The 14,331-nt window shown below is 47.6% G+C and overlaps 1 protein-coding gene across 1 annotated transcript; it reads left to right on the forward strand.

Annotated features, from left to right (window-relative positions):
• Nucleotides 1-680: 680 nt before the first annotated feature.
• On the forward strand, nucleotides 681-5,052 carry LOC120837822 (U-scoloptoxin(18)-Er1a-like). The gene is made up of 3 exons (XM_040207433.3): nucleotides 681-935; nucleotides 2,164-2,350; nucleotides 4,777-5,052. Exons 1-3 carry the CDS (start codon nucleotides 834-836, stop codon nucleotides 4,833-4,835), a joined length of 348 nt encoding a protein of 115 aa, XP_040063367.1. The 5' UTR covers nucleotides 681-833; the 3' UTR covers nucleotides 4,836-5,052.
• Nucleotides 5,053-14,331: the final 9,279 nt, after the last annotated feature.

Consider the following 14,331-nt stretch of genomic DNA (forward strand, 5'->3'; position numbering starts at 1 on the left):
CGTCGCTGCCTTTTCAGTCACTGCTGTGCAGGTTTGAAGTCTGAACTTGTTACGTCAGTTGAGCTGCGATTGCGGTGAGAGAAACCATGGCTGCCACACTTGTGATTTGCTCAAAAGAAGAGCAGCGTACAGTAATCAGTTTCTTGTGGTCTGAGGGTCTGCCTGGTGCAAATATTTATCGAAGGTATTTTCCCAGTTTGAAAAACAAAAAAGCGTTTTGTCCAAATAAGTGTGTTCTCATTTGAATTCTTACGAAAGCTCAAGAAAGGACACAGAAGTGTGAGCCATGGAGAAGGAATCGGACGCACCCCCTCGCCCAGGACCGATGACAACATTGAGCGGGCACGTGAACTGATTCTGTCGGACAGTGGATGATGAAATTGATGACAAACTTGGCTTTCTAAATGTTTTCATTATAAATTAAATTAAAGAGACAGAGTGCGGATCATTTTTACTCCCCCATGCATACAGTGCCTAAAGTAAGTTTCTCCCATTTCCTAGTGAACAAAAACTATATAAAGAACCTACTAAGTGATCACTGAATCTTGCCGCTTCGGGTGGACTTTGGGTCGTCTTGACTATAGTACCGTATACAAGGCTATCGCGAGATAAGGATGCCTTGGGCAGAACGAGTGTTCTCCCGCGGGTTTGCACAGACGCACAAACACTTATCCATCAACAATCTTTCTGGATGGATAAACGCTGGAAGGGTATATAAGAGAACGCAAAACTGGCCTGCCTCGTCGCAGTCTGCTTGGGTATTTTGCAGGTAAAAGAAGAGACATTCTATTCCGAGAGGGTAACCGTATTAACGTCCTTTTAAGATTGAAGTCATGAATAAGGTTCTCGTAGTCCTCTGCTTTATTCTCCTGGTGGTGGCGGCGTGGCCGGATGACGATAACATACAGCAGGTGGCCACAGGACCACGAGGACAGGTGAGTTGGTGTCCTAATTGAGGCGGAAAGACGTTTCGATGATGTCTTTTCTAAACCAATTGGCCATTATCATGGTATGATTAAACTGACAGGTTCTTGCGCCCACAACATATTGATAACAAGCTCTAGAAGAACTTGAGAAAGAACCTGCCTGAAGTCCCAAAGCTGCAGCCCCATGCTTTTTTTCTTAAATAAGCTTTAGTACGGTGTAGTGCTCCTTGCTCGAGTCATGGACTTCCTTAACCAGAATGTCCGCATATTGCACATGAAGCAGTACAACCCAGTCCCAATGAAGGGATATTGCTAGTCAAATGATCGAACTTGCCTTAATCACACACTTCTTCGTGATCACTAATGCGCTGTGCTGTAGGCGTTACCGAAAAAAGTAACTCATTGCGTTACTCGTTACTTGCAGATAAAAGGAACGCGTGACCGACCTACGTTACCGTAAAGAAAAGAAGCGCGTTACCGTCACCGTTACAGATAAAAGGTAACACGTTACGTTTGCGTTATTACATATGCGTTACGTGATACTGACGGCGACGACGTTTCTCAACACTGGGACAATGGGCGTGCGCTTTGGAGTCTCTCTAAAGTTGGAGTGTTTGTGTGGAGAAAAGGGAGGCAACATTTTGAACGTATGTAGCATGAGCGGAACTAACGCGTTACCGGTAACGCCGTTACCTTAGCGCGTTACCGCCAACAGTCCGCTACTGTGTATGTGTGTTTCTGTGAGCTGAAATGTTAAAACGGGGGCTGGGCGGGCATGCGGTTCTGTGGCCGTCAGTGTTCACTCCGCGCTAAAGAAAATAAGCTTAGCGAAACGTTGGCTGTTCTTTCTCAAATCCGGCTCCACACGAAGCTCCTGTGCGGCGGATCGTATAAAACCCGGCTCCTGCCGGGTTTTATACGATTGAGCGTCGTAACTTGTGCATATTCGTGTAATCGCTACTACGCGATGAATGACACGTCTGTACCGGCCAAATATTCTGTAAAGCTCTGAATAAGAACATGGAAAGCTTTTCGCTCCATATGGACGTCCACGCAACCTATTTGAGTGTTGAGAATGGCGGAGGGGGGGAGGTGAACTCGGCAAGCGAGCGAGCTTTCGCTTCACGGGCTGTTGCGTCTGGGTGAATCCACGGGTTCAGCAGCGGAACGCCCAGCGTCTCTAGTGCGGTCTCTCGCTCTGGTTTTAGAATGCCGTGTTCCACTCTCTCCTGCACAGGACCTGGCAGATGGTACGATCTGCTCCACGGGCGACGAGTGCGCCAGCAAGTGCTGCCTGAAGCAGTTTACCGTCACGGGGAGCGATGGTCCTGCCCAGTGTCACGTTAAGAGTGATCTCGGAGAGAGCTGCTCTGACGACCAGGTGAAAGGCGGTGCATCCGTGAACCACTGTCCTTGCTCCAGAGGTATGATCGATTCCTCCCATTCCCCCACCATATTCTATGGAACGTTCTTATCTGATCCGTGAAGAAGCAACTCCTGTCGCGCAATCAGGGTTGACAGTGGAGTTTTAATTTAACCGGATTTGCCTGGTAGCAGACAACTTTTATGTAACACGGCACAGCAGAAACAAAGCAATGTAAAAAATGGCGAAGATTGATGATGATGATGATAATAATATTAACGAGAAAAGAGTCAAGGTACAGGCTAGCTGGTGGAAGTCAACCATTTCGTCGTTTACCCTGAGTCTGGGTTTTTTTTAGAAGAGCAGAAGTAACAGAAACCTTTGAGACCTGTCTGTTTTTTCTGTTACTTCTGCTCTTCTAAAAAAAACCCAGTCTCAGGGTAAACGACGAAATGGATGATAATATGTTGGACAGTACAGCAGAAAGGAAGGAAGTATACTTGAAGCTAATCTGTACGTCATACAATCTTTGGTACCGCCGCGTGATTACCGCCGTCTGATTAGCCCATACGAGCTAGAATACTAAAAGCTGCGTTTTTCCTCCTCTAACGTCGTCACTAACGGATCCACATACAACTCAGTATCTGGCGTCCGCGTCACCGCCAGTGCGTCTTGCAGTGTCTTACAACGAGCGTGATGGTCGCTTGCGACGACACCAAGGGGCACGCGTCTGCCGCTATGTCGCGTGCCCTCGTCTAGCTTTCAGCGTGTTTGCCGCGCTTGAGGTATAGGTCTGAAATGTAGTAACGATGACGTCATGCTCAGGCCTTGTCCTCCACGTGACCGTTGTGCTTGACACTGGCTCGACTGTATACGCAAAAGACATGAATTTCGGTAAGGTGACTAAAATAATAATAATAAAAAACATCATCTTGGCTACGCGGACAATTTCCTGCGGTACAGTTTGTAAACAACATTGTTCGTTGAACAGTTAATGATGCTTAAGTAAAAAAAAAAAAGACTACTAACAAAATATATATCTCACATGACTGTGACAACTATCAGGTGTTTTTCCTGTGACGAGGCCCTTAAGGCCCGTCCACACGCTTGCGACTTCTTGGAACCGAGTTAAGGCCGTTCACACACTTAAGGCCCATGCGCACATTCGCGTTTGAGCGCGGTGCGTTCCGTAGCGGCAAGCGGACGCGTTGCGTTGCGAAGACCGCTTGCGCCAAACTTGTACGCACAGTTGCGTTGACACGCAGTCAACCGCAGTCAAGAGCCAATAAGAACGCGCTATCGTCGCTAGTGGCTCACCAATAGTAAGCGAAATCCAAGGCAACATGGCGGCGCACAGCGACAGCGTCGAAGTGTTCGATCTTGGGACAATCTCGCCGGCTTCCCCGATGTTTTGTCAAGCTTGAACCATCGCAGCCTTGGAAAATACAGTCCCCACCGCTCCCCAAAACGAAAAAGCAAGCTCTGCGACCGGCGAACCGGATACGTCTCCAGACGTCTCGCCGAGTCGGCCGGGTGGGGCGAGCGAACACGTCACCCCCTCTCCTCTTTCGGCTTCTGATTGGTCGAACGCACCCGAACGCACCGCAACGCTTCGGAAAGTTGAACGAGTCTCTACTCGCTTGCGTCGCGCTACCGAGGGTTGCGGGGAGGCGCGCGTCGCTCTGCAAGCGACCGCGCCTGGCCGCAAGGACTCCGCAACGCACTCAAACGCGTTCAAACGCGAATGTGCGTATGCACCTTTACAACCCAGTAGGACGGAGAGAGACGAGACCGGTTTTTAAGCCTCTTGCGACGGCGTAGGACCTGGTCCGCAACAGCGCATCTGGGCCCACGCCGTCGCAAGAGGCTTAAAAAACGGTCTCGTCTCTCTCCGTCCTACTCGGTTGCAAGTGGGTGAACGGCACTTTACAACCTCTTAAAATCTCTTACGACGAGTGTACACTCTGACATGCTGGCACCATCTATGCGGTGATCGTGGAATTGTACCTCACTAGAGCGAAGGTTTTCCGGAATTTGCGATCATGGCTCCCCCCTTTCTCTTCACCCCAAATTAAACAAACAAACAAACAAACAACAATTTGCGAGAACAAATGTATTTACTACCTATGAGAACCGGTTGTTCATAACACGCACAAAAGTTTTTTGAGCCAAGAAAGAAAGAATGACGCGCGACAAGATATAAAATATATGGGACCGCCAACTGTTTCAATGCTATCCGATAGGTAGTGCCAGTGTGTGTCTTCTGGTTCTAAGAGATTTTAAGAGGTTTTAAGGCATACGGTTCTAAGAAGTCGCAAATCTGTGAACGGAGCTTAACAGACGTGTGCAACCCTTTTTGCAATGTAAGGAAGCATGCTCTGGGTACTTTTGGACACCACTGTGGTATTTTAAGCTCAATAAATAAATGGTTCACCCCTTGTTGTAAATAACGAAAACCGACTTTTTTTTTTGTTGTTTTTTTTACAGGGTCTTGCGAAAACAACATCTGCACTCTCGAAAACACCGACGAAGATAAGGACGATTGAAATATAGAAAGAGATCGGATTTCAAATGTATATAATAAGTAAACATACCTTTACTGTCTTAATCCAGTACTAAGAAACTTGAAGAAACTACAGGGATAATTGTTTCTACTCGTTAAAAGAGAGCTTCCACTCTGTTTACGCCGAGTGCGTGACATATCATGTCACCGACAGTATGATGGTTAATAAAAGTGGCGGTGTCCGCATGCTGGAAAATGCAGTCGGTGTCAGTTTCATGGTATATCGGTCTTCAACATGAGCAAATGACCAAGAACAATATAAAAAAATATTATTAAGTTGTTAATTGTTTTTATTGTTATATTAAAAAATTGTCTCGAACCTTTTTTTTTTAATATAGGGTGCACAAAGTTGCTTCATGTGCGCATCGCTCACGATATGATTCGTTTTGCTTTGTCACAGGGAGCGTTGAGTGGTATTGGATCTGTTGCACACACGACAGACACGCTCATGGGCTCACCCGGATTCATCGGAATGATCGAGACGATTTATCCGAGGGCTGAGTGCGTTAGGTAGGAGTTTGCTTTGATGATAAGTTTCCACGGGTTATGTTTCTTTCGAAGGAGGAGCACTTTCCGTTCTTGGGACCTATAAATTGCGACGAGACCTTCGTGGTAGCTGAAGTGATTGCGAGAAGGAAGAGGTGTATGGCGCCCGCCTTTGATAACGCATCGTCACACACGCAGTCAAAGCCGGGCGGAAGGCAACGAGCGCATGCTGGGAGTGGAGCTTCTGCAGGGTTCGTAACCTGACACCGACTATGCGGAGAGCAAGTCGTCTGCTTCATGCGCAGGAGTTGGGGGGACGTCAGAACGACACCTAGCTGTGTTTGACTTTGACTGAAAGAATAATGATGCCTTTAGGGCTACCCACTATTTTTTTGTATCAGCCAATCAGAGCGCGGCGTTCTGACATCATCGCAACCCCTGTCCAAGGAGCAGACGAACTCGCGCTCCTCATATGCACCAACACACTGTTCAGAAACAAGCCCGCTTTGATCGCGCTAGAGGTGGGTAGTGCGCGTGCGGAGAAACCAAATTCGTCTGCGCGTGCGCAGTGCCGACAGCAGCGCAACCGCAGTGGTGTGACGTCAGAGAGCTCGGTTGGTCCGTAGCCGCCAGCAGCTTCAAAAACGCAGGGCGCGGCTTTTACGTTTGTACTTTTCGCCCCGTGTTTTGTTCCACGTACTCTGCTCGTATCGGCGAAGGCTGCGATCTGGTTGGCTGTTGGTAATATGTTGCTCGGGACTTACCACGACCTGCCTTTCTTATGTTTTTATCAGTGGCTATTACATAGCTTTTTCCAAAGAAAAGGGCTCCTGGCCTGTTCCATTTTCAGTGTTCGTGCGTATATGGCGCGTGATTTGCACGTTCTGCGAAGCGACGCTGAGGAGCTGAGGAGATCGCACACTGGGCTGAAGACTGCTGTACATTGGAATGGTGTACACATTATTAAGGGGGTTTGGGAACCAAATGACGTGAGCGCGAGCTCTCTTACTCCTCTCTTTTAAGTTGGCCAGCGAGAAACGCAATGCGTATCGCCCTCGTGACGATTCGTGCGTGGTCAATAGTACAGTAGTTGCGAGCCTTGTCGCTTGGTGGCCTAGTATTAGCGACGAGATGTTTCGGTGGCGCCGTCGTTCGGTTACCTTTCGTGACGTCATTACCTTGTGAACAACAAGTTCGATGGTGTTTGTAATGGCATGGTGGAAGCCTGAAATTGTAGCGCTCCCAAAGCAACACTGCCAACACCGTCAAAATTGAAGTTCTTACATTCCTCTTATTTCCGTCGATGAGACATCCTTTGCTGACGTCATAGTCAGCATTCAGCCAATTGTGGTGGGTAAAGCCCCTCGATATGATTCCGTTTGTCTTGCAAGTAGCGTCAAATGCGCGAGCGAACGTGGCCCGTGTCTCGAGCAGCCCTTGGAAGCAAATGGCGGCCCAGCACTGAAATGAGCGGCCCTTGGAAGCGAATGGCGGCGGAGCGCCCGCTCGTGGCACGTGTCTAGCGCGTTTCCACAACAATGGTTGGCGGTACTTGTAAAAAACGACTTTATCAAGGAGCTTTAGTGGTGGGCCGACCACAGCGACGCTTTCGTTCGCTCACGTCGTCAATAGTAATATACGACGATTGTAAGTACACCCTATGGCCTACACATAGCTTGCCCGTAACGTCAATGGCGGCATACTGATATTTTCTGTTCCACGAGCGTTCGGTTCAACGTGGTATTTCCACACCGAAAAAGTAGGAGCTCTAGGGAACCAGTAAGTAAAAATAACCGTCAGTGCACACCAGTGGCGACACCTGCAAGCTATGCATATAAGGTATCCACTGGGTGCCGCATTTGAGCGCGCATACGAGGGGGGAGGGGGGTGCGGTTGGCCTGGCTTAGTCTGGCTTAGTTCAAGCTCCAATACCTAAAGTCTGCAAAGAACAACAATCTTGATGGTGTGGAATGCACGTTGCGGAAGCATTGTGGAGTTGAAATAGCAGCCAACGCCACAAACACGAGAGCTCAAGGTCGCTGCTTTGAAACGTTTTTTCGCACAAGCGCTCGCGCTAGAAATGCACGTCTCAAAGCCAGGAGCGCGTACTAGCTCGCGCTTGTGGCTTTGGTTGCAGTCTCAACTTAAGGCCGGTTCAGGCACTTGCGTTTGAGTGCGTTTGACTGCGTTGCGTCGAGAACCGAAAGTGAGTCACCGCCACATCTGTGCTTCATATGAAGCGTGGAATTCAATTCAAGGAATCATCTTGGCACGCGATATAAGCAGCAGGAATGTCCTGGTTTCTCGCTGCCGCAACGCAGTCAAACGCAACTGTCTGAACCAGGCTTTAGAGGTCAATGGAGTATTGAGGAGGATCGAACAAACACCCTAGCTCTTGCGGCACGCCTCAGCTGTGGGGAAACACAGAATTTTCTTGTTTCCAGCTGTGGGGAAACACAGAAATCGAAAGTGACGATTCGAGGGCCGCTCCTCGTGCGACTAAAGCACCGGTCAGAGCGAAGCGCTCGTGCCCAGACAGTGCTATACTCTGTTTCACCTTATGATGTACCGCAGGGAAGGCTTCGAGCGCGAGCTCTTTGCTCTAGTGTGCATCTTGGAGGCTCAAGCTCTCGTACATAGCTGCCAACGCTATAAGCTCGCGCTGCTAGCCTTCACTGCGGTACAACATAAGGGGAAACGGAGTATAGGCGAGGTTTAATTCTTTTTTTATATGCTGTGCCAGTAAACACCGGTCTGTGGGGACAAGTAGGGACAAGTAGGGTGCCTACATGTCTGTCTGTCTCAGGTTGAAGACGTCCATTGTTGCCCTGATTGTGCCATCGCGTGATGCCCTCGCGCAGTCGGTGCCTGACTTGGGCGGTAAAATGGCGTCTATGCATTAGCTAAAGCTACGCGCTCGAGCTGAGTGACACCGGATTGCGCGCACTGGAAAATGCATAAAAAAAATATTGGGTGGAAAAATGGCTGAGATGTCACCACTCAAGCAAAAGCGCGCGTGTGTATGAAGATATAGGACAAGCTCGATGAAGCGCCGCTGTAGTTCGATATCCCGCTCAATAGTAGACGTGTTAGCGAATTCCACCAAGTCACATTCAGGACCAAGGACGTTTGAATAGGGCAGGACCCGACATAACGTCTTGCCCAACGACCCTAAAAAAAAAAAAAAATGCATTTTACATTGCTTTGCGCATCGACGCGCTCTCATCCAAGTTCCCATCGTCTGCTCGCAGCTCGGTCGACTACGTTAGGCTTATGCTACTACGTGTGCTCCGTTCCTGCGGTCTGCTCCGTCTGCTCCCTGCCGCGGCTGGTTTTCGATACGATTGGCGCACCAAAAGAAGTTTCAATGTAGGCTTGCATTCTCATGACGGCGGTGGGAAACGAGCACCTACTGGAAGCAGGGCTTGTACGGTTTTGTCGACCCATGATGCATTCTCAGCGTGTTCATACGTACGACGACTGACACGCTCGCTTTCCAAAGTCGCGCTATGACGACTTGCTCTAGACGAGGCTCCCGGCGCAGTGTCAAGAGCGTCCGCTACACGCCGACTTCCTACTGGTCAGGCAAGTGTTGGGCTCCGAATCTCGCCTCTTCCACACTGACTCAGTGGACACCGCCAGGAAAACATGGGGTAAACAATCGGATGTTTGCCCCATATTCTCATGGCGGCGTCCGTTAACTGAGTTTCCCAATCACGATGAAAATTACCCCAGATTGTGGGAAAAGATGGGAACTTAGTAAAAGAAAAAAAGACACAAGGAAAGAATCGCCTCAATGCAGAACGCAAGTTCGTCTGCTTCTTGACGGCTTGTGATGATGTCAGAACGCTGAACTCTGATTGGCTGATTGAAAAACCAGTGGGTAGACTTCAAGGCATGTAGCACTGAGGTCTACCCAGCATCATTTCCATCAAAGCCAATCAGAGTTCGGCGTCGTTCGGACGCCACCGAAACTCCTGCTCAAGAAGCAGACGACTTGCTCTCCGCATAGCCGAGAGGACATTTCGTGGTCACGCCTACTTTCATTACACTTCGCTCCATCTGTGCAGAATATGGACGCCCCTTCCTGCCCACTATAACCTCGTTGTTCATGACTAAGTAACTCCATGAGCGAGCCATATTTCCGCGAACTGGCGCTACTTCTTAGGAGCTCACAACTTGAGGTATTTTAAAAGGAATAGACCCTTCCCGAAATTCAGTGACATCTGGTGGCTATAATGGCAGTTTAACTTTTGCCGTATTAATGGCGGCAATGAAAATGGAGTCTGCCGTATTTTATCGGGCACCGTCACTTTGGCACGCAAGCGGCAAACGAGAGTGTGCGCTTCACAGTACATTTCCTTCTCAATCTCTTTCAGTGACGACAGAAACAAAGATGCAACCAGTCAGAACGAAGCGTCAACCCACGTACACGGCTTGATAAAGTTCTACAAATCAAGGGGCTTTGGAGCACCTTGATGCTACCAACGGATTGGCTGGGCCCGAGCTAGAAATGAACGCTTACGCAAATCTTGCTTTCATTTCCTGCTTCGCATCGTGCTAACGTCACGAATGTATAAGCCTCGAATTATATGCCGAGGAGAATCTTCAACTTCTTCGTTCATCAGTCAACAGAAGGCAGCCATTAGTACGGCACATATGCCATTTTTCCGATGATGATGGTGATCAAACTGGCCAGACTGAATTTCGGAAAGGGTCTATTCACAGATCGCCACCCGACGCAATTTTGAAATCCGTTAATTCGTCTTAAAATTAGTTTTCTTGACTTCTCTGCCTGCAGCCCAGAAATACTAGTCTATAGGCTAGTGTTTCTGGGCTACCGGCACAGCGTAGACCACATATGAACAAAGAAATAGGTGCAAACATTTCGTTTCCGTACCCCCCCTAAAAAGCAAATGTTCTTTGTAGACTTAAAAAAATAGACAGTACATTTTGGATTTTGAATTATAAATTATAGATGATTAAACCTAACTATGTCTCCCATTTTTATTTTATTTTCATATTACAGTTTGTGTGCGATCGTAGAATTATCCCCCACTTCATGTTCGATTTATGATCAATTTGAATAGTTTTCTTTTTCTCCTTTTCAGTTGTGCGCAAGGATGTGATGCATTCATTCGAGCGAATCGTTCACTAATAGTATCGTATGCCTCGACTGCTGTATGGTGCTGGAAAGGGGGATGGAGCCACGTCAGGTGACCTTTTTGCTACGCCCTCCCAGACGCGGTTGTCTATAATCGTTGCCAGCTAAAAAAAAAAAAAAAAAAAAAAAAAAAAAAACTGCAGGTTTTTGTTTATTATGTTTACGATTCTTGCTTCGAGATTAGGTCTTTGGCATTTTTGTCGGGTATTGTCGCAATTTCGTTGTCTCCGGAGCGATACTAAAGCAGTCGGGTCTCGAGTCGCCACGCCACGCCTTTGTTAAGATGACAGTGACTTTAGGAAACAACACATTCGTTCATACCCTTCACATGTCCGGGACATCTGATCTGGTTCAAGAGGGCCATGCTGCTGTAAACGTAAAACATGAGGACATCTGGATATCCGACTCAACGGAGTGCGTGAGTTACGGCTTCGCGAGCAAAATGTCTGCCTCGCTTGCATCTCTTCTGACACAAAGCGCAACTCTGACTCGGCACTATATATGGACGTATATCGCTCACTTTTACGCGACATCAGGGCCGGTTTTCTCGAAGTGATGGTAAACCCATTTTGGTAAACCACGGTGCCTAGGAAGGAAAGAGTACCTAGGTACTGTAATAAACGGCTGGATACAGAACAACAATAATTATTTTTCATTGGGCAGTAAGATGCGCCATCTATCGGTGAAACAAGCCAGTGATTTTGTTTATCCTCTTTTTTCGCTGGTTGTTATCGATCTAGTATGGTATTTTAAGTCGAAATATAGTAATGTTGTACTTGAAGACCAATTTATTTGCTTCAGAAGGTACGAAGAAATTTTAGCTACTATGCTAGAGTTTGTCGACGAATATTCGAAAATGTAAGAAACATTTCCTTCAATATGTTTCGCCATAAACAACGCATAACTTTCCCGTGTGCCTTCCAGTCTGACAACGCCGGTGCTGTAGTCTCGTTTTTGTTCCTTGCGACTACTTGCGACGCACGTTTCTGCGATTCCTGCTGATCTTAAAGGGGTCATGAAACGATTTTCCTACTTCTTCCTCCTTAGCTTTAATACTCAACTCAAATGCGAATTGTGAAATCACGTGGTCGTGACATTCCTTCGGCACCGGTGCGATGACTCCTAGCTTCCACCGTGCTTTTTATGCACACCATAGAACTTGTCATTCCCCAGTGACAATAAATTCCGTCAGGGCACTCATTGGCCACGAACGCGAATCCAAATATTCGTCGACGGATTGATTGCTGACGAGCGCATACGTCCGAGTGACGCAGTTCTCGTGTCTAATGCGTGAGCTGGGCTCTGCTGACGTCAGTTTGGCGCCGGTGACGCGCTTTTGGAACCGCGGATGTATCATAGGGAAAAGGCGGAGAGCTTTCGAAGGCAAGAAGGTACAAAATAGTCCGCTATATTTTCAAATGTTCGTACCGAAAAGCTGGCTTTTGACTTTCTAGCCTCTTTCTTTTGGCCAACTAAACGATATGCGATTAGTAAAGTCCCAATTTAAAATCATTCATCCCAACCCAAAATTCGTTTCATGGCCCCTTTAACTGTTTGCCCTCTCTTCCGTTTGCCCAACCGATCCACCGGTAACGAGAAGTTAAGCTTCTCGTCACCGTTGAATTGCTGGCCACCGGGGATATGTAGAAACCTCGATGCTGTCGGCATACTGTCAGCGCACTGCGTGCAAAAAAATAGTACAATGTCCCAGCTGTTCACCCGAAACGAGGACTTTATGGAGGATAACCCCCTTTTTCCGCAAAGTAATCGCTGCTCACGAGTTGGCGTGCATAGTGTAACGAACTAAACGTGTTAGTATAAATATATACCAACACTCGTTCGCAAAGCATTTTTTTTACTCACCATAAAAACACTTGCAAGGCTTATGTACCATCATATGTCTTGGATCCCGGACTGCTAAAAAGTGATGCGTTCGCGGAATGCTGCCGTCGGTTAGTTTAGTAGTCCCTCTGAACTACCGCTTTGCTTGATGTCCTAATAGGTTGATGGTGCGTCATTTATAAAACAGCCGGATCGAAATGAATGTTCAGCAGAACCAAGCAGAACTATTAGCCCTCATTAAGCGACGTCGCGGCCATTTTGCTTGTAGGTACTGCTCCTCCCTCAGCGCCCCTGCTCTCCCAGTCACGTGACCTAGAATTCCCCCTTCTAGGGACAATAGTTAACTTTAACCCACAGTTTGCGTTCGAGAAAACGGGCCCAGGGCTATGTCAGCGCTCCGCTGCTTTCAGACGGGAGCAGATCGCGGCAACTCGTATACGCGCTCACATCGATGGTCTCCAAGAGAAAGAACGAGAGCAGAAGAGCGACAGAAAAGCGGAGATAGGAAGCAGAAGTATATAGGTTAGTTGTGTTCGTCGTGCAGCGACGGGTTAAAGTTGCTCGAGTGCTTGTCAACGTATTTCTTTGCATGCACATATATCGCGCGATGTCGTCGTCTTCCTGCTAAATAATGCTAGATGGTACAAGCTTACAAACAAAATTTAGCTTTTTTTTTGTTTTTTGTTGCGTATGTTAGAACGTCGTTAGTAATATCGGACTATCGGTACCATTGATTGATGCCCACGTCTATGCCCCGCCGTTTTGAAGCAGACGAAATGCATGTGCACGTGATTAACTTTTTCCTCTGGATTATAATATCGATTCTATGCCTGCATGTGACCCGGCCTTCGTTTAAACGCATCGCTAACTCATCGTTGACCCGACGCTGGCAGCGCTGACGCAGAGCTAACTTGGCGGCATCTCAGTGCTGCATATGTAAAACGGCATCATGTAGCTTCCGCTACGCTTAAAGTTAGTGACACAGATGCTTGCCAGATGCACCCGAATTGTGCGTGAAACGTCGGAAATGCGCCACCACTGGGAAATGCCGACAATGCTTGTGTTCGCGCGTGGCCTCGGAGGCCATTGTTTATTCATACAGAATTTGTCCGCTAACCATTGATAGACAAGGTGATATTTGAAGTTTTTACTGGCCAAACCAATGAAGGACACCTGGCACTACCCATTGGAGGTAGTGCCAGGTTTCGACCATCGCACACCATTCGAAGGACCAGTAATGGAGTCTCTTCAAAAAAACAATGCAGCTCATTATATGCCGATTCCTTATCGTTCCTTTATTCAAGACCGACTCAAAGCATCGACTCAATGGTGATTCCAAACACACAGAAAAAAGAAAACAACAGAGCATATATTCATTCGGGAGTCTCCGAACAATAGACAGATAACACAACGTGGGTTGTATTTTTGACGCCGCCAAAAACATGTTTTTTTGTGTGTTTTTTTGCAGGCGCTGAAAAGCCTTTGTTTTAATTGCAGATGGCGTCCCCATCTTCCTCGCACTTAGTCGCAGCCGACTACGATTGATCTGATATCTTGATTAGTGTGGCAAGGTTAACGAGCCTTAACAAGGTGAGTTAGGCGTGGCGCTTCGCTATTAAGAAGGCCATTCTACCGCTGCGCCCATAGAGGCCAAGTTAAGATATAAACCCATGGGGACAACATAAATCACCCTATGTTCTGGCATATGTTACGGATTTTTTTAACCAGACCCATTGTCTGTGCGTCAACTTTTGCAACTGTGCGATGTTTGTTTTCGTTTTAAAGAGGATGAAATTTAATAGACTACTTTCGAAAACCCCTGCACGCAACACGTTGCATTATGGGACTCAGTTGGCAATGAAGAGGAGTAGCGTAGTTTCAGTTTCGATCGTTCCGTTGTCGAAGGAGTGCATCTCAGCACTGCAAGAAAATATAGTTAGCGCTCCTTCGCATCGGACCCATTCACCTTCTTGAGAGCCCTCGTTGA

The sequence above is a fragment of the Ixodes scapularis genome, unplaced genomic scaffold, assembly GCF_016920785.2.
Source record: "Ixodes scapularis isolate PalLabHiFi unplaced genomic scaffold, ASM1692078v2 PGA_scaffold8__174_contigs__length_109621045, whole genome shotgun sequence".
NCBI lineage: Eukaryota > Metazoa > Arthropoda > Arachnida > Ixodida > Ixodidae > Ixodes > Ixodes scapularis.